General features: G+C 34.7%; 1 protein-coding gene across 8 annotated transcripts in view; it reads right to left on the bottom strand.

Annotated features, from left to right (window-relative positions):
* DMXL1 (Dmx like 1) overlaps window positions 1-21,083 on the bottom strand; it is a 152,750-nt gene that overhangs the window by 81,237 nt on the left and 50,430 nt on the right. For all 8 annotated transcript variants that reach the window (XM_036020679.1, XM_036020680.1, XM_036020681.1 and 5 more), the window contains 9 exons: window positions 19,413-19,666; window positions 18,632-19,307; window positions 18,425-18,546; window positions 15,901-15,990; window positions 15,718-15,820; window positions 10,018-10,137; window positions 9,513-9,731; window positions 4,916-6,601; window positions 3,544-3,651 (listed from right to left, as the gene is read on the bottom strand). In XM_036020679.1, the coding sequence (XP_035876572.1) occupies window positions 3,544-3,651; window positions 4,916-6,601; window positions 9,513-9,731; window positions 10,018-10,137; window positions 15,718-15,820; window positions 15,901-15,990; window positions 18,425-18,546; window positions 18,632-19,307; window positions 19,413-19,666 (3,378 nt within the window). The remainder of the gene's footprint in view (window positions 1-3,543; window positions 3,652-4,915; window positions 6,602-9,512; window positions 9,732-10,017; window positions 10,138-15,717; window positions 15,821-15,900; window positions 15,991-18,424; window positions 18,547-18,631; window positions 19,308-19,412; window positions 19,667-21,083) is intronic.

Raw genomic sequence — 21,083 nt, 5'->3', positions numbered from 1 at the left:
GACATGAACTAAAGGGGAGAAATGGGGGAGGGAGGGGGTATTCAGGGTGGAGGGGAGTAAGGGGGGAAATGGGACATGTGTAATAGCATAATCAATAAAATATATTAAAAATATATATAAATATAAAAAGATGGGAATCTTTTTATAAAATATACTAATATAAAAATATAAAAAGATGGAAAAAAGCTTACGGCAAATGCTTCTGTGCTGAGTATTTTTGTTCTGTACTTATTACTCATGAATTTTTCTTAGAAAATGAAAAACACAACATATTGGGTTGGCCAAAAATTTCATTTACTTTTCTTCCATATGATGGCTCTAGTAGTGCTAAGTTGTTTTTAATTTCATTTGAAACAATTCTGTTAGATTGTATTGTGACAGCTGTCCTCACTGTGCTTTAAATTGGTGAATTTTTGTGCAGCCATTTTAATATTGAAGATGGAAGAAAATACATAACATTTTCAGCATATTATGTTTTATTATTTCAAGAAAGGTAAAAATGCAACTGAAATATAAGAAAAGATTTGTGCAGTGTACAGAGAAGGTGCTGTGACTGTTTGCGTGTGTCAAAAGTGGCTTGCAAAGTTTCTTGGTATTGCTGCCATTTTGGCCAAATAATTCTTTGCTGTGGGGCTGTCTTATGCATTGGAAGACATTTAGCAGCATGCCTGGCCTCTATCCACTAGAAGTCAATAGCAGGAGGGAGCTGACATACTCAAAATATCCAAATCACTAAAGTTATTTGTGAAAATAAAAAAATGTCTTTTATGGAAAAAACCTAAACAGATTTTTTGGCCAACCCAATATTATTCTATACTGGTATGTGTAATTTTTTTTTCAAAGTTGATTCTCATCTTCCTTTGGTCAAAATCTGTATTGTAGATTTAATTCCATGGAATTGAAAAAGCATCAAGTAGACATTATAGCTTGGTGAACAGAACTTAAGACTCCAAAAACTTATATGAAAAAGTTTTCATACTATTTTAGTTTTTCTCTTTCATTAATACACATTGTTCATAAATTCATTATTTTTATTAGCAATTTTATATGCCACCATATGTATATATCAATGTTTTCAGAATGAATTATTCCTTCTCTTTGGGGCATTTGATTTATATCTAGTTTTTCATAATACATACTACAGATAAAAAAAAAAAGTTTTAAAAATCTTGCTGTTTTTCTTCTCCAAAGTGGGATTAACAAATATATTCCCATGTTGCTTTTTAAAAAGGTTTTCTTAATTTTCATTACTATAACCAATGCTAAAGTATTTGTTTACCAATTATTATGCTTACTTTGGATCTTTCTTGCTTTTACTTTTGATGTGAGAATGAACTGTTACCTTGTTATTGTTTTAAATTCAGTTTCCTTAATCATTAGTGAGACAGAGAATGTCCCCTAGTATTTCTTTATTCCTTGTATTTTTTCATTATTTATATCTTTTGGCAATTTTATCTGTCCATAAAAAAGTATTGATCCTTCATATTTTTATCAGTCCCTCATACAGTATATATAATAAACTTTATCTGACATTAAAAAAGAAAAAGACTGAAAACTCTAGAATCAGAATCTCCTACATTAAACTCCAGCTCTATCTCTAATTAATTATGTAACTTTGGGCAAATTTGTCTCTTGATTCCCCAATTTTTTCATTTACAAAATGTGAATAATCACGAAACCTACCTTATTATACTGTTGTGAGGATTAAAAGAAATAACATTATTAAAGCATTTAGAATAATACCTGGCACATACTATTATTATCCCATATCACTATATTAGGAATGTACTTTTATGTATATACAGCACCATTTACATCATTAATTCTCTGAACTTACTGGCACCACATGGGGTGTTTATTGCTCAGTTTCTATTTTCTCTTCACAGTACATTTTGTTTGGTATTACTATGGGTGAAGTAAATAATTAATTATAGGATATGCCTTTGACATATATAGACAGAAATTTTCAACCTAATATCCAGTGCCAAAGAATTTGAAATTCTTACTATACCCAAGTCTATAAAAATAAAGAAACAGAAACTTTTACAAAGACCTATGCTTTGAATGGACTGTTACCCTATTTCTCTAAACCAAGTTAAGTATTTTTTCATAAACAGTTAAAGAATTTGACTTAGAATTTTAAGCTTCATATTTCCAAAGCTGAATTCAAAAAAAGGAGAAAGCAAAGAGAAACACAGAAAGAAAAAGAGAGATCAAGAGACAAAGACCAACTAAAAGAGGCTAACCTATAGAGTTCTAACAACAATATTCAAACCTGGACAGCCAATTATGTTAGAAGCCAGGTCTCTCTTGTGCTTTTTGGGCACTGAGCCAATAAATATCCTGTTTGTTTAAGTTATCTAAAACTTAAATAAAATACTTCTGTTACTTGGAAAGTCTTATCAGTAGACAAGGTTTGTCTAGGAAGTACCCAGCCAAGTAATATGAAAAATAGAGACATTTTTTGAAGAAGATACAAGAAATATTGTATACAGGACAATGATGCCTCAGTCCCTTTCAAAATAGGGACCTTGGGGCCTCACACAGTTTTCCTAATTGCCATCAGCTGCCCCATCATATTTCCCTGAATCTCATCAATGGTCTGAAATTTCTTCCCTTTCAAAGGTGATGTTAATTTGGGGAAAAGCCAGAAGTCACAAGATGCCAGCTCTGGGCTGTATGGGGGTTGAGTCACCTTGGTGATTTGATGTTTCACCAAAAAACTCTGCACGAAACTTGATGCATGAGCGGGTGCATTGTCATGATGGAACTGCCAAGCATCAGTTGCCCATAGCTGTGTGCTTCTAAATCATCTGAATAGTTTCCTCAGAAAAATGTTCAAGCTAAATGCAAAATTTGATGCAGATTCATTGCTCCACTTGCTCAATCACTTTGAATGAGATAGCCACACAGTAAACATGCTCACTCAATGGCATCTACCACTACCACTGACTAGTACAAAGAAGTTGTCATTGTTCATGCATGTGCATTGCAGTCCATTATCCTTGGCTGCCAGGCTACATCAATGTTGCACAAACCATTCTTGTTATATTAATGGTTGGACTTTTTCTGGACAGACCTCGTATAATAGTAACTAAGATCTAAACTAATATCTAAAATACACATTAGTGTTAACAGTAGTTTTGGGGGTACTCTTTTTTGGAAAACAAGTAAAAATTGAGTATGTGTCTTTTCTGTAACAAAAATGTTATTCAAATTTGGGAGTACAATTTGAATTTACATAAATGTCAAAAGGGAGAAAAAAGAAAATCTAAAGAAGAAATTAAAGAGAATGAAATAACACTCACTGCCCATTAATATATGATGTACTTGAAATATAACGGACTATCCAATTGCCCAATTGCTTCATATTTCTACATCTTCATTAAGTAGAAATAAACATTTAAAAAATAAATTAAGAAAACTTAGAATGTGTCAAATTTGCCATCATTATCATATCTGAGCAAAAGCAAAGTTAAAAGTTCTTAAGCCTTTCTTCTCTTCTAGCCTTACTTTCTTTTAACAGATTACTACCAAAATCACCTTGGTGAAGGAGTTGAGCTCGATAAGCTGGAAGGGAAGTTGTAAGAAAAGTATGAAGTCGAACAGCCAAAAGAAATTTTAACCCACATTCATCAAGAGTTTCTCCACCTATAAAACAGGAAAAAAAAACTGTAGTTACTTATTTTTATTTGTAAAATAACATTTCATCTGCAAAACACAAGTAAAAACTAACAGTTCTGGAAGGCAACATGTCACAGCACCAAATACTTTGACAAAACATTCTGAAACTAAAGTTACCTTCTAAATAGTTCTAATATACCTTTTTTCTATATAATTATATATTATAGAAAGAAGTAGTATAGTTAAGTATTTTGAAAATAATAAATAAGAGAATGAATTAACTCAGGGTATGTGACATTTTTTATCATTGGACTTTCCCTGATCTGCAAAATACTTAAATTAAAATGTGACTAAATTTTAAAATAGTTTAACCTTCTTTGTGGTATATGTTATAATATTTCCCATTGTGATTCAAGTCGTATATCCATCTTAATAATTTGCTGCTAACACTGAAAGAAACAGTTACACAGTGGGAAGGCCTGCTTTTTACTTTCAATAATTAAAAACACCTATAACATACTTATATCAAAAATAATATCTACTAGTAATACTTCTTAAAGTATAAGTATCACAATTCATGACCAACTTTTTTCTTAAATTTTTCATTATTATTATTATTTTCTTAAATTTACCCCATATTTTCCTTTCAAGCACAGTTCAAGGAGTATACCCTGCTGACCTCCATCTGGTACCCTTGGTTGGACTTGTTAATTTTGGATATTATTTGAGATCTGATGGAAATTCTACATTCAAATTTGTTTGTAACTCAGGAGATTAAGAAGACAAAAATGTTCTCTGGGTAAGGAAAAGACCTAATTTCATTATGCTTATTTTTGTTATTATAGGTAGCATTAATATACAATAATACTAATTTCTAAAAAAATCCTGAATATTTTAAAAAACAAACAATAGTGAGTTATTACAACATGAGAGAAAACAAAGCCGAAAGCATATTTTCAGGTATCTAAAGTAATTATTTAATAAGAACATTAAGGTTTGCTAAACTCAAAAGATTCAGCTGGATCTTTAATATTATTAAGCAGACAATAAAGTAAAATTAAGTATGACTGGCATAATAAGTTTTTTATAACTTTTATTTCAATTCTATTTTAAAGTACTATGATTTATGGGATATATAGTATGTATTCAAGTTAAAACTATTGTGAGTTAGCAATGATGATTAAAAACTTTCATGTGCTTCATTTTTATAAAAATTATTTTAGATTTTCTGTGAGAATAAGTCAAAATATCATTAATTTTTCCTCTGATCCTGTACCCAATTTAGTTTTACCTTGGCTTCTGTCTCTGCTTTCTCCAATATCAGTGCTGGTAGTTGCAATTGTATCTGCTAAGGCCATCAAAGACATCTGCTCCATCCTGCTGAGTCCTGGTAAACTAGAATGAAGTAAGTGGCCAGAAAGAACCTGAGCGTGCTCAGGACCAAAGTAAGTTGGACTGTATTGTGAAAGGTCAATAATCCTGGGCTTTGTATTTTCTTCATCTGTTTCTAACATATTACCATCAGAGATTAAAGCTGAGTTCTGAAAAAGCTCATCATAACTTTCTTTTGATAACTGGTTTGAGTTATTTAAGGTACTCTGATTACTAGATTTCTCCAAAGATGAGTAAGAGTTATCATCATCTGCCGCAAGTAAGGCATATAAAGGAAGTGGAGGAACAGAATCTATTTCTGTATAATCTGTATTTTCACTCTTGTTGAATGCCTGGGGGTCTCTGGTGGTGCTTCCACTGGCACTGATGGTAAGAGACCTAAGGCGGCGCTCATTATTGGATTCAGCTTCATTAAGAGCCACAACTTCTCCAGCAATGCACTTGACAAGATGTGACAAGATGGCCTTTGCTCTTCGAACTTTGCCAAGATCCATGAGTTCCAAAAGCTGCAAAGGATGGTACTGAGGTAAAGTTGGGGAAAGAACATGAGCTGCTTCAAAAAGACCTGAATCTTCCATGTCCACAGAAGGATCAAATGCAGTTTTCTTTCCACAGATTTTCTGTGCAAGACTGGTCATGGACCGAGTCAGAGTTTTCTTTGGAGGATGCAATCCAGAACTTGATGAGTTACTCTGTTTTATTAAACTTATTATAGATGGAGTGCTCCCATTGTATGAATCTGTTATAACAGGTTCTTGTTTAGAAGATGGCTGCCACTGGGAATACACACGCATCTCACAATCCATTCCTACCACCAGGATGCCATCCCGGACCCATGATAAAGAAACGGGAAAAGGTGGAAAGCCTTCTACAGAAGAAACCAAATCCACACTTCGTAACAGTACAAATTTAGAAAGTGGAACAATTTTAGTACTCTCCCAGAAAGGAAATGCGGAGCTTTCCTTACCAGTCTGTTCTTGTATCTTGCCAGCTAGGGGTCCATACATAAAAAGTTTGGATCCAATTCCTATAGTCAAAATATGAGAACCATCTTCTCTAGACATCCAATCTAAGTGAATTAAATGCTTTATGTTTGATGTTATACTCTCTTTACTAGATAAATATACCTCTTGCTTATTATAGGCCACCAAATTGCTATCAATACTAATTCCAGAATCCAACATTGTATTTAACTCATCTAAATGAACTGTCTGTTCAAGGACCCAACATGAACCTCCTGTAGACTCACATTCAAAAATACTTACATGCATCACAAAGTCCTGAGATGATCTACTATTAGGTGCAAGCTGCTTATATGCTACTGCTAAACGATTTGTGTGTGCACAGCTAACTTCTACAGGCCTACCAGGTATAGTTATACTACTACTGTTCTGAAGTCCATCTTCAATAAGTAATGGCCACTCCTCCCAAATGTATACAAGATCCATTTTTCCATTTTCTGATGTGGCAGATTCTCCATCTGTTACTCTGCATCTCCAGAATCTTACTTTCTCATCTGAGCATGAAGTTGCCAATAAATAGGGAGCACTGCATATGGGATATATGGAAGAAGAACTCAGATGACCTAAAATAAAAATAATCCATTAACAAAATATCAAATTTGGTTAAATATTTCTGTTTTTATGTACTAAAGTTTTTACTCTTTTGTATGAATAACTGTTAACAACACAACAGTTTAACGGTCAGTAAGATCAGTAAAAAGCTTTTAATGACATCAAAAGGTACGTAAAAAGGTCAGTATTACCAAAACCTAAAGCTGAAAGAACTCTGGAAGACTTTAGTTCAATTCCTGCATTTTGTAGGTAAAGATCCTTAACAAAATGTGTTAGGTTATCTTATGCCTAAATCAAACAGCTAGGCTAAGGCAGAAATAGAAAACCTGAATCCTAATCCTGGTTCTCAACCAATATTCTTCTCACAACTCTTTGCTAGTTTTACATTATTATTACAGACCTCATACTAAAGATATCAACACAGCTTTAAAAACTTGTCAACGTTCATTGGTTCTTTCTCTTTAATATTTTTCAATATAATTTTGTGAATAGGCCATGCTTACCTAAATACTAAATGGGCCCTCAATGATTGAGGTGTATTTGATATGCCTAATGCTGAAAAGAATCCTAAGTGGGGCACTCGTTTCTTGGGCTTGATGTAACCATATACGCTTAATTTCCTAAACCAAGAGGTAGCACATTTTTTCTTAAAGGGCCATATAGTAATCACTATTTTGGGCTTTGCTAACTATAAGGTCTCTTTTGCAATTACTCAACTCTGCCACTAGAGGGCAAAAGTAACCATACACAAAAGTAAACAAATTAATGTGGCTACCTTCCACTCAAACTTATTTCCAAAACAAGTAGGTGGTCCATAGTTCACCAACCCCTGTCCTAAGCTATTCAACATAAGCTACTAATTATAAGAAATGTTATATGGAATATTTATCATATTTTAAAAGCTCATTGCAACATAATTATAATATCTTTTTCCTAAAAATGTTCTCAAGGAATATAGCAATATTGCAATGAACACAATTAGCATTGCCCACTGGATTCTCTGAGCTGTACAGAGAATAAAAGCTTATCCTTCCCGACAGTCTTGACTAAAAAAAATTCTTAAGACTAAGAAATAACATTTACAGTAGTCTCCTCTCATCTGTAGTTTGCTTTCTGTGGTTTCAACTGCCAGCAGTCAAATGATAAATTAAAAACTCCATGAATAAACCATTTATAAATTTTAAACTGCATGTCATACTGAGTAGCGTGATGAAATCTCATGCTATCTAGGCCTGTCCTGCCTAGAACATGAACCATCCCTTTGTCCACTGTACCTACACTGTGTGTGCTACCAGGCTGTTAGTCACCCAGCCACCATCCCAGTTATCAGATCGATTGTTGCTGTGATATCGCAGTGCTTGTGTCCAAGTAACCCTTGTTTTACTTAATAATGGCCCCAAAGCACAAGAATAGTGATGTTGGCAATATGGATAATTCAAAAAGAAGCCACAAAGTGCTTCCTTTCAGTGAAAAGGTATGCATGTATAGGAACAAACATAGTAATATGTAGGGTTCAGTACTATGTTGGGTTTCAGGCATCTACTGGGAGATTTGGAACTTATCCTTCAGGATAAGGGGAGAACTACTATACCAATTACTATTGTTTCACCAAGCGAAACAAATTTTTTCTTTTTCCCAAGAACTTTTTCTTTCAAACTCAACTGGGGCTGAAGTTAAACGAGAGGGTTGTTTTTAGAAATATTTTCAGTTTCTCTTATATTTGCTATATTATTTTAATTGGAATTCAGTAGTAAAGATCATACTGTCTGGCTAAAGATAATAGTTCTTAAAAGTGTGTTAATGCAAGAGTCATTCTTTTCCAAACTTTAAATTTCCTTGCACTGATGCCTCTTTTATTCAAATAAACAAAGAAACAGAATGCAAATGTTATCAGAACACTGTTAATACCCTGCTTAACTTCAATTAGAAAAGCATTCAAAACAATCAGTCAAAAGAGAGAGAGAGAGAGAGAGAGAGAGAGAGAGAGAGAGAGAAAGAGAAAAGTAGAAAAGACCAAAACCCACACTTTGACTTATGAAAAGAATTGAGCGAGAAGATAGACTTTGTCTTGGTTTTCTTGATATCCTAGAACAGTGGTTCTTTTTCTTTTGTGTGCATTAGAATCACCTGGAAAGCTTGGTAAAGCAAACCCGAGATTGTGATTCAGTAGGTCTAGGGTGCAGCCCAAGAATTTTTATTTCCAACAAGTTCCCAGGTAATGCCGAGCTAGTCTGGGGACCACATTTTGAGCACAGTTGCCCTGAGATAAAGATAATATATAATAGGAACCACACATTCATAATCCTTCACAGCACATGGCTCCAGGCAGCACAACCAACACAATGGAACTTCAATTCTCAAACTTAATTTTGTTCTGGAAAATTCTTCAAAAAGCAATTTGTTCATAAACTGAATCTTCTTTGTTGCCTGAGAGACATGTGATTGATCATACAGGTATCCACATGAAAGAATTGTCAGGTCAAAAGAATTGTCAGGTCACTGAGAATTGAAGTTTTGTTTGACAACTGAGACATTTTTTTGGTGAACAACTTGGCCAAGAACCAAATTGTTCAAGAACTGAGTGAGATGTTTAAGAACTATAGTTTTTGTTATCAAAGTTGGCAAATAAGATACAACCACATTGCCATCTCTGCCCTAGAAACTTTCAATTTGTTTTCACAAAAGGATAATGAGAATTTGTTTCAGAACTCAACATTTAAGACTATAACTAACTGACAAATGTCAAAGTAATCTGCAAACAATGAGAAATTTAAGGTTTCAGTGTAGGGTACTTAAAGATAGTCTTTCCATTTCTGCTTCTGTGTATATTTAAAAAGAGGTAGTTGCTCCTATTTTTAAATACCTCATAAACACTCCTGGATTACAAAGTTTGCTTAGTCTTTTTTCACAAAATTTACAAACCTGCTGATGGCTTAACGCTTATTATCTCAACTCCTTCTGGCAAATGCAACTCTTGGCTATAAACCATTTCCGAAGACAGAGTCAATTTGCTGGTACTCTGAAGATTTGCTCTGCAAGCCTGATACTTCTGTGCAAAAGGAGATAGGATCTTTTCTGGAGAAGAATAATGTTCTTCTGGCTGCCAAACTGCTTCAGACATTTTTCCATCTACTTTTTCATCTATAAAACATAAGAAAAAACCCAAACTGGAGGGAGTGGGGGGCACCTTGTAGGCATTATAATTGATATATTTTATAATCCAAAACTGCTTTATAACAGATTAAAAAGTAAACATATTAATAATTCTTTAAAACAAGAAAATCAGAAATCATTCTGTTTTAATTAACTGAATAAACTGTATTATCATCACTCAACAAGAACAGCTTTAGAAACATACACTGAACTGTCTAATCATATATAATTTGTTAATTTAAGCCTACTTAAAGTTAAAAAAGAAACAACCTACCCAATAACACAGGAGTAGACTTTAAATGTAAATTCCACATGTGTAACAATGAACGGTTGTCTTGAGTGCACTCTATTACAATCAGGTAGAATTTTTCAGAAAATCCATTAGGTGAGCTGCCTGTTGATATTAATAATATTTTTCACTATCAACATGAACAAGTGAGACAACTTATGAAATATTCCAAGTTAAAATCACTAATTAAAAAAAATCTGAATTCATATCTACAGTTCCAAATATAAAGTGGAATTATAGAATGGAATCTTCTTTACCACATGAATTTGTATTAACTTAAAATCTTAACAAGTATGCTATGCTTAAATTTAATTTTGAATTGATAGGCTTAAAAAATCACACATTATAGTCATCACTAACATAATGGTCACACAGATTAGGTCATATTAAGTAAGAAATTTCTGAACAGATAGGAACTGTGTGATAGGTACTTTAAGTCAACATATCATCATGAAAATTGTATTGCTAAACATATTTTGAAATAAATAAGACCTGTAATGAAATGACTTATTAACAATGTTTACCTAAGGACCAATATATAAGTATTCATTATCCAACATATTATTCAGGAAATTTTTTCTTAGTATAATTGCATAATTTAAGCAGCACATAAGTTGCTCAAAATAAACAAAAAAAGCATCTACAATATATCATAAAATCAGTAGGTCATTATTGATTGAAAAAAACTTTTTAAAAATGCTAGATTTTAATCCAAGTTATTCTTAATTGTTGTCATTATGCAGAAAATTATGTATTACATACAGAACATTACATTACAGAAAATATATAAATCAAAGACCATATTAATCCGAGAGAAACTATTATTAGAGTGCAATCATTTTATCCTTTTAAAATTGCATAGAAAAAAAGTTTTCAAAGGAACACTAGGAAGGAAAGATAACCATAAATACCTTAAAAGACTAAATGAAAAGGTAACTTTGGTGGTGTGTTTTGGGTGACTCAGGCATTTAAATTACAAGAATTAAGAGGAAGGGAAAGATCAGGGATTATAAAAAGAAAAAATAACAAATCTATTTCTAATAATTTTTCTAACAAGAAAGAATGCCCCAATAATAATAACATTTGTAAAACGTTCCTTCTCTTCTTGACATTAAAGCAAGCTAAAATGAAAACATAACCCCTTGGGTATATGCTGGAAACTCTGGTAATAAAAATAATCATTTCTGAGTAAAAGTGAGAATTCCTTGAATATTTTAAGGAAAACTAGGGGAAATACTTAGTCTTTTTTTTTAAATAAAGGTTTTTTATTTTGTACTAATTTTTTTTTTATTAGAGAGGGAAGGGAGGGAGATAGAGAGAGAGAGAGAGAGAGAGAGAGAAACATCAATGTGCAGTTGCTGGGGGTTATGGCCTACAACCCAGGAATGTACCCTGGCTGGGAATCGAACCTGGGACACTTTGGTTCCCAGCCTGTGCTCAATCCACTGAGCTACGCCAGCCAGGGCTTGGAAATACTTAGTCTTAAAAAAAAAGTTAAAAATTAAAGATTCATAGAAAAAAAAATGTTAGAACAGATGAAGATCATAGCAAAATGCAACCTTAAGCATAGGACAGTAATTTCTCTAAAAAGTCTTACAAAAAGTTGGATTGTTAAAGATACTAATATATTTATTAATACCTTAGTATAAAAAAAAGAAAATAAAGAACATTTTGTTGATATAAATAATCCTTTACCCTGTACTTGACATCTTTATTTCCCTTTTTTAGCGTCTTTCCATCATTATATTCAGAGGTTATAAAAGCTCTGGAAATGTCTTTGTCCAGTTCATGAATTCTCAGGGAAAATGACAGAAGACTAAGTGAAAGCAGTGAGAAATAAAAGTGCAGAATTCGAAGAAGTACTTCGTAAAGGAAAAGGAAAATAGAAAAAAGGTAGAATAAAGAAACAATGTACAAGAGGAATTAAAAAATATAATCTGGAACAAATAAAACTGGAGTTATTAATACCACTTGAAGCTTATAACTGACTTTTAAAGCAACAGGTACACACTATATGATTGTCTTCTAAGGCAAGTCATTTTGTGTTTGGTTTGGCCTTGTAAATGAAAATGACCGAGAGATTTTAGCTTTATTTTTCTGTTATCCTTTATTCAAATAAACAGTAAATATTGAGTGAAGGCATTTAAATAATTTAAAAAACTGTTTAATTATAAAAGAATTAAGACACTTAGTTTCTAAATTATAACTTAAAGCTGAAAATTGTAGGTGCACACATGATCCAGGTTGTTAGGGAAGGACCCCAGCCATCAAAGAGCACTCATACATTAATGACAGAAAACATTTATAATATGTTGTTTTTTTAAAATATTTTATTTATTTATTTTTAGAGAGGGAAGAGAGGGAGAAAGAGAGAGAGAAACATTAATGTGCGGTTGCTGGGGGCTGTGGCCTACAACCCAGGTATGTGCCCTGACTGGGAATCGAACCTGTGATGCTTGGTTTGCATCCCAAGCTCAATCCACTGAGCTACGCCAGCCAGGGCACATTTATATTATGTTTTTTAAAAAATAATTGCTAGATCTCCTTCAATTACTTCATAATCCCTGACTAAGAGTAAAAACAGTGATGGGGGTAAATGCAGACAACTGTACTTGAACAACAATAAAACAAAATGAAACAAAAAAAAGACACTGGTATTGGACTTCTGGCCAAAATGGAAATGTAGGTAGATATGCTTCACCTTCTCACACAACCATAAGAAGGATCACAACTAATCTCAAAACACAATACAACCAGAACTGTCAGAGAATTGAACTGTATGGAAGTTCGATCACCAAGTATAAAGAAAAAATATTCATCCAGATGAGTAGGAGGGGTGGAGATGGGTAGTTGAGCAGAGAGGACACAGTGTGGCAGGGGTGGCGAGGCAGCAGCAGTTGGTGAAAGAGGTGGTCTTACATTAACCTGTGGTGGATAAAAACTGGGAGGGACATTTGGGGAGGGAGCCATCCCAGCTACAGGACCTTGTAGCTCAGGGTTCCAGGGCTGGGAAAGTAAAGCCTCATAACTTCTGGCTGTAAAAACCAGTGAGGGTTGGGGCAGTGGAAGAAACTACTGGTCTCTCAAGGAGAGTCTGGTGAAAGGGCCCACAGGGTCCTAGAACATATGTGAATGCATCTACTCTGGGATCGAGCACTAGGAAAGTAGCTAGACTGTTGGGAACTGCCCTGCCTGGTATCAGAAGCTGTAACCCCCGCCAAGGCTAAGGCTGAGGGAGTGACCTTGGACTGTAAACCAGCAAGGAGACAAAAGCTTATCTCCCTGGCAGGAGTGCTGCTTGTGCTGCTTCATTCATAACTGATTCCCAGTGCTTGGTCGGTTAGCCAATGACGGGTAAGATTCCCCAAAGGGGGAACGATCTAAGACAGGCATGATCACGTGGGAGGCCCCCAAGAAAGGACTTTGGGGGCTACAGCAAAAGGGGGTGATGGACCCTCACTCCTTGGCTGTGACATAGCCTGAGTCCTTATCGTCTGGGAGAAAATCTCCTTATCTCTTCATTGCCTTAGTTCCCTTGCTCCACCTAAGCCTGAAACAATGACAGGGTGGTGCAGCTGAAAAGGGCGGATTCCCCGGGTGATCAAGCCTAAGAAAGAATATGTAAGATCCTGTGAAACCTGCTTTGTTTAGAATGCTCTCAGTTGAATGATAAGGGTCCAAGGAAGAAGTAAGTTTGTTCCTCAAAGTTTTACAGCTCTTTGACCCTGACTCAAAATAGGCCCTCATAGGACTTCCTTGTTATCTATTGTTTGATCCTTACTTCCTAGCAATGAGTAATGAGCTTTACATGAGTTCTTATGCAAACGAAACCAATAAAAAGCCTCTCCGGAGGGGGAACAGCATGCTCTCCCCACCAGAGAGAGTGGCCATTCCGTTCCTACTTCCCCACAGGACCTGGTTGTCCCTGTGTATGTTTTTCTCGCGTGTTGACAAGCCATCCACAGTGTTCTAAGGTCACTGCCGGCCGGTGAGCACGCGGCACTAGATGGGCATCAGTTGCATATCGAGGTGGGGGAAGTGACTGGAAATGGGATGAGAGCCAAGCAAGTGACATTGTTCCCTTTCAGACCCCATCCCCACATACAGCGCCACAAAGTGTGAAGCAGGTTACCCCACCCTGGTGAATATCTAAGGCTCGCCCCTCACAATGTAATATGTATGCCAAGACAGAGTCATAGAACCTCCACCCAATACACAAATGCAAATACAGGGAGGCTGCCAAATTAAGGAGACAAAGATATATGGCCCAAATGAAAGAACAGATTGAAACTCAAGGAAAAGAACTAAGTGAAATGGAAATAACCAACCTATCGGATGCATAGTTCAAAACACTGGTGACAAGGGTGTTCAGAGAACTCAGTGAGTACCGCAAATGCATAAGGGAAGAAATGAAAGCTACACTAAATGATATAAAGAAAAATCCATGATGGAACCAACAGCGAAGGAAAGAAAGCTGGAGTTCAAATCAACAATTTAGAACATAAGGGTGAAATAAACAGTCAACCAGTACAGAATGAAGAAACAAAAATTCAAAAAAACAAGGAGACAATAAAATGACTCTGAGACATCTCCAAAAGTGCCAGCATCTGAAACATAGGGATGCCAGAGGAAGAAGAGGCAGAGGAAGAAACTGAAAACTTATTTGAAAAAATAATGAAAGAAAACTCCTAATTTGGTGGAGGAAATAGACATACAAGTCCAGGAAGCGCTAAACAAGTCCTAAACAAGTTGGACCCAAAGAGGACAACGCCAAGACACTTCACAATTAAAATGCCAAAGGTTAAAGATTACAGAGAGAACCTTAAAAGCAGCAAGAGAAAAGAAGAGAGTTACCTACAAAGGAGTTCCCATAAGACTATTAGATGATTTCTCAAAAAGAAACTGTGCAGGCCAGAAGGGACTGGCAAGCAGTATTCAAAGTGATGAAAAGCAGAGACCTATAATCTAGATTGCTCTATCCAGCAAAGCTATCATTTAGAATGGAAGGACAGATAAAGTGCTTCCCATACAAGGTAAAGCTAAAGGAGTTCATCATCACCAAGCCTTATTATATGAAATGTAAAGGGACTTACTTAAGACAAAGAAAATCAAAACTATGAATAGTAAAATGATAACAAACTCACAACTATCAACAACTGAATCTAAAAAACAAAAACTAAGCAAACAACTAGAACAAGAACAGAATCATAGAAATGGAGATCACATGGAGGGTTATCAGTGCTCTGGGGGGAGAGGGGGGAGAATTGGGCAAAAGGTACAGGGATTAAGAAGCATAGTTGGTAGGTACAAAACAGACAGGGGGATGTTAAGAATAGTAAAGGAAATAGAGAAGCCAAAGAACATACATGCATGACCCATGGGTGTGAACTAAGTGGGGTGGATTGCTAGAAGGAAGGGGGGTACCGGGTAGAGGGTGGTGAAAAGAAAAAAATTGGGACAACTATAATAACATAACATAATAACATAACATAATAATAACATAATTAATAAAATATACTTAGAAAAAGAAAGGATACTGGTATTTATGGTAAAAAATGCCACAAACCTACACAGAAAACTTTTAACTTCAAATAGATTATATGAAATATTATATTAATTTATTTTTATTAACTGCCTAACACACCATACAGATTACTTCTCATTACATACAAAATTCATCTTTACCTTCATCAGATAATATTCTGTCCTTTGCTATACTTTTCTTCTTAAGGTTATTTAAAATGAAGTCTTCTTGAAACACATGAAGCAGCTGGGTTTTTCGGCCTTGCTGAATGTAAATAAAAAGCAACATAAGTTTACATATATGTTATTTACCTAATACTAAGCGGCCAGAAAAATAATACTTACAAGTTTTGTAATGGGATCTAATGCGATAATACATCCTGGCCTGGCTGTTGACTGTTGACTTACGATGTTAAACACTTCACCAACATATTTCTGTTTTTAAAAAAACGGATAGCTCCTTTATTAAACAATAAAATAATAACAACAATGTGAAATTCCAGGAATAATAAATGAATAATAAATATGTTTGTGGCTAAATAAGTTCTCAAGTCTCTTTTATATAAACATTCTAGGACTTTACCTTACTAAGGAATTACATAGTAATGAGTAAGAATTACAGTTCAGTTGGTGCACAGAAAAACAAAAGGAATTCTTGGTAATTTTAAGGGGAAAGAAGTATTTTATATCCATGAATGCGAAAGACTGACTTCAATCTCAAGGAACTGTTCTAAGAACTAATACTTTTTCAACATTAATTTTCAGGTGAGAAGGATTTCAAGTTGACATCCTGTTTATGTATGTATGCTGATTTCTTGAGCCACTTATGTCCTGACTGCTGTAGTCAAGGTCATATTGTTAAATTCAATCTTCATCATACTTGGTGTATCATTAACACTTGATCTTGGTGACCAATCCTCTCCCTTGAAATAACTTTCTCCACTTGCCTTCCATTGTACACAACACTCATCCCACTTTTAACAATGGAATGCCCCTGGGTTCAATCCTTCTATTACTCTAATTTCCAACTACATTCTCTCCCTCAGTGATCTCACCTAGCTCTACAAATTCAAATTTAAATTATGACAACTACTTTTATCTTTAGACTAGCCTCTGCCTAAATTCCAGAGAGTAGCCTGCTGGATCTCTTAAATGTCAAACAGGTACCTCAAAATTAACATGTCTAAAGCTAAGCTTTTGAGTATAACCTGCTGCACAAAATGTGTTTCTTATACATTCTTCTCATTTCACCTTGAAGCAATTCTATTTTTCCTAGGGCTTGGCCACAAACCTTGGGGATCATCTTCTCTTTCTCACGTAAACACCATATTCAGTACAACATTAACTATTCAATGTTCAAAACACATCCAGATTGGACGAATTCTTATTGTCTTTATCACTACCATTTGCCACCATTCTAAGCCCCTTTGACTCTCTCTAGGATTACTATAATAGCTTCCTGAATGTGTCTGATTTTACTTCTCCTCCCTTGTCTAATCAATATAGCAATCAGAGTGATCCTTTTAAAACCTAAGTGAGATCATAATATCACTCTGACATTTTCTTCAATGGATTCTACATTATTCAGAGTAAACGCCAAAGTTAACACAATTACCAATGAGGCCTTATATGGTATGGCCAGGCTAACTTTCTATCTCATCCTGGACGACTTTCCTATCACCTTACTTACTCTGCTCCAACCACAATGGTCTCCTTGCTGCTCCTTTACATACCAAACATGTTCTAGGCTCAGGATTTTTGCCCTGCCTCTTCTCCCATAACACTTTTTCTCTAAACATTCACATTGCTAGCTCTGTCATTTCCTTCAGGTCTATACTCAAGTGGTACCTTTTTCGTGAGGCTTTCCCTGACTAGCACCTTACCTGGCACTTCCTACTACTTTAGTGACACTGTTGCTCTCCATCATATTTATTAATATATTTTTACCTTTCCCCTCTATATCCCTTCACTAGAATAGAAGCTCTGATTTTTGTCTGTTTTGGTCATATCAAAATTTCCAGCACTTAAAACAATTCTGAAAAATAGAAAAGGCCCTCAATAAATATATTATTTCTACTAAAGTGCTATATATGTGGTTTGAAAAAAACTATTCTGTAAAACCATGCATTAAAATTTTAAAAAACTTAGTAATAAAACAGGATTGGAGCGTACCACTGACAACCATACAATTTTGTAAGCAGGGCATTAACAAGAACATTAACTGGTAGCTGAGGAGACACCTTGAATCTCCTAAACAGGAAGCTCAGTATAGCTGAAGGTTAACACAGGGAATATTTTAAAATACCAAAACCAAAAATGTGAAAATGCTGGCTTGCAGCAGCTGTTGAAACAATACAGATGGTGGATTGCTATTAGCTGGGCACAGGAAGAAGTAATGCCTGTCACAAGACAAAAATTTTGCAATAGTTTTGAAAGGACTCCTGCTTATAATACAACAAAGCTGAGAGCTTTTTTCTTTCTTGGTTAAGATTAAAATTCCACTCCTGTTAGTCCAGCTCCTTTTACCCCTCCAAAAATGCAAAAGAATCAACATATATTCCACATTATACTGCCATTAGTCCTCATTTATCTCTGAGCAAAAATTATTACAGAAACATATATTGTAAGACAATATATATTTCTGTATACAAGAAACATTTCTTGTATTCTGTATACAAGAATAAATAAAAAAAATGGTTTCTTTTTAAAGGAATTTAGAATCACTGTAATGGTACAATGCAGTTATGAAAAAAATAACTAAATAATATACATTATAAATTATATGTCATAATTTTAGAATGTGCTCAAGAAGTATAAATTAAGTACTTAAAAATCATATAATATGCTTACATTAAAGACATTTACTTACAGAAATTTCAGGATTGGAAAGCTCACTTAGAAGTTTCTTGGCATCAATAACTGCTTCATATAATCTCAGATACTGACCATCACTTGCTACAAAGCATGCACTAGGAGAGTTGCAGTATGTACCTACAAAGTATTTACGAACATTTAAATCCTTAAGCAAAAATGTCAGAAAAACCTAAAATTATTAAATAAAATTCAGAATGCTTACCTAGACAGTAACTGGGTATAAGAGTAGGCAGCCATGCCACATTGGAAAATGCGGAAACATGAAGAGAATTAATCCGGGCAAGCTCAGAAACACCTCCAGAAAAAGACAATGGCCCAACTGGATCAACCCTCCAAAGAATTAGTTCACTATAAACTGATTTGGGATCCTGAAATGCCATGTCAACAGTGTTCATATTCTGTTTTGCCAAATCTTCAGTATTGAAAGCATCATAAGGTTGTTTTTGGCTATCAACCTCTGGTGTTCTTAATGCATTATGGTGTGATGTTGTCAACAATAATGGTAACACTGAATGGCAAGCTAAATCATTAAGATGAAAGCGATGACCACAATATCTGGATTTGTGCGAAATACTGAGAACTGTAGAAAATGCAGATTCCTCAGCAAAACTAACTAGCCACTGATTCAGAGAGCCATCGGCGTGCTTTGAAATCATCATAACATTAGGGGTAAAAATACTTAATTTTAAGCTATTAGTTGATTTACTGTGACCAGCAGAGATAAGCATTGATGTGGAACGTGTGAGGCTAGGCTTTAGTTTCCCTTGCTGAATAGCCAAGTCAACATTCTTGGTACAGGCATACATCACTACGCTTTTACAGAGAGAGTTCGCATCACCTGTGGGGAAAGCTACAGGAATTCTGGAAACAAAGGACACCTAGAATTAAGAAAGTGAGGATTAGAATGCATGAACTTATATAAAGATGTATTATAAAACTGTACCCATGTTTAACAAGAAGTAGCTCTCCAGGGAATCAAGTACCTGTACTTGTCGAAACATACCAGGCTGGTATTCATCCAGCCAATCCACATGCCAAACCAGCAAAGAGCCATCCATGGGATGAATACTGAATAGCATGTCTGCATTTTTACTCCATTCAGAGAGAAGTACTTCAATCTGATGATCAATGGCAGCTGATGGTAATGGTACAAAACTTGAGTTTGGTACCATTTTATCACCACCCAATTCCTTCTTTTCATGATTTATTTTCAGATCATCAACACCATCATCCGTTTCTGTAAGTAAAAGGGTTCATGAACCAAGTAAATATAATCAAGCTATTACCATAAATTAAGAAATATCTTTAAAGATGCATTCAAGATGAAAAACATAATAGTTTTCATAAACAAAAAATAGGCTCTCCTTTAAAAATAAGTTTGCTCCAGAAACATAAGGCCACTGAAATTAACACAATAATCACAAGGCCTAGAGGACTGAGTCAGTGGATTACAGGTAGAAGGGCTATTATTGGACTGGAAAATAGGTAAACTGGTTTCTAAACTCAGTACCACAAGTGAGACATACTACTTCTCTGAATCTTAGTTTTGCTCATGATAAAAAGAAGGAGTTGAAACTGGGGCTATAATTCTAGGCTGAATTTTTAAAATATATTATTGAAATGTAACTTTTTTCATAATATCAGATTTATCAAAACCTGAGTCTGCTATAGTAGCTCTTCTCTAGGTGTTATGTACTTATAACTTACTTATAACATATAAGTACTTATGTACTTATATGACATTTTAAAGAAATCATTTAAAAAAATACATTTATAACAGCCCAATTTCCAGGTTTCCTCCAACACACAGGTGATCAGAAATAAACTGGTACCACTCTGGCAAGATGGCTTGGTTGGAGCATCATCCCACATACCAAAAGGTTGTGAGTTCAATTCCTGGTAAGGGCACACATCTAGGTTGTGGCTTTGATCCCTGGTCAGAGCAGGTATGGGAGACAACCGATCAATGTTTTTCTCTTTTTCCCTTCCTCTTTCTAAAATCAGTGAACATATCCTCAGGTGAGTATTAAAAAAATAAATAAGTAAAAATGAAATAAACTGGCATAACAACTTAATACAGGTAAATATGTATATTCTAACCTTTATTTCAAAAACCCTGGCCCTATTCCTGTTTATGAATAGAGAGTCTTTCTTAAAAGAGACTCAAAAAATGTTAAGACTGTTGACCAGATTTTAAAAATTGGTCAAGACATACAAATCATTAAGAAAAAGAAAAATAATTCAATAGAAAATCAGGTAAAGGGCACAAAAAGGCAAACCACAGAAGGATTAAAATAATTCTGTTCAATATGCTTCAAGAACATGCCATGTAAAACAAGATGCCATTCTCCCCATATTTATTGGCAAGGGTAATAGAATGAAAATATCCAGTAGTGGCAAGGCTGTGAAAAAAATTGATAAACCGATAAAGCATTTCTGGAGGTCAATTTGGCAGAAGTTCCTACGTCATACACTTGAAAGTACTACAAAATAACATTTAAAAAGTTAAATTAAAAAATTGGCAGAAGTTAACACAACTTTAAAAATTTACACTCTGGCAATTCCATGTCTAGGAATCCATGTGATAGAAAAATTCACACAAAGATGAAAAGATATGTCACTGTACCATTATCAGTATAGTGAAAAACAATTTA

Source organism: Phyllostomus discolor, chromosome 3, assembly GCF_004126475.2.
Source record: "Phyllostomus discolor isolate MPI-MPIP mPhyDis1 chromosome 3, mPhyDis1.pri.v3, whole genome shotgun sequence".
Taxonomy (NCBI): Eukaryota; Metazoa; Chordata; class Mammalia; order Chiroptera; family Phyllostomidae; genus Phyllostomus; species Phyllostomus discolor.
This window is presented reverse-complemented; position numbering and strand designations above follow the sequence as displayed.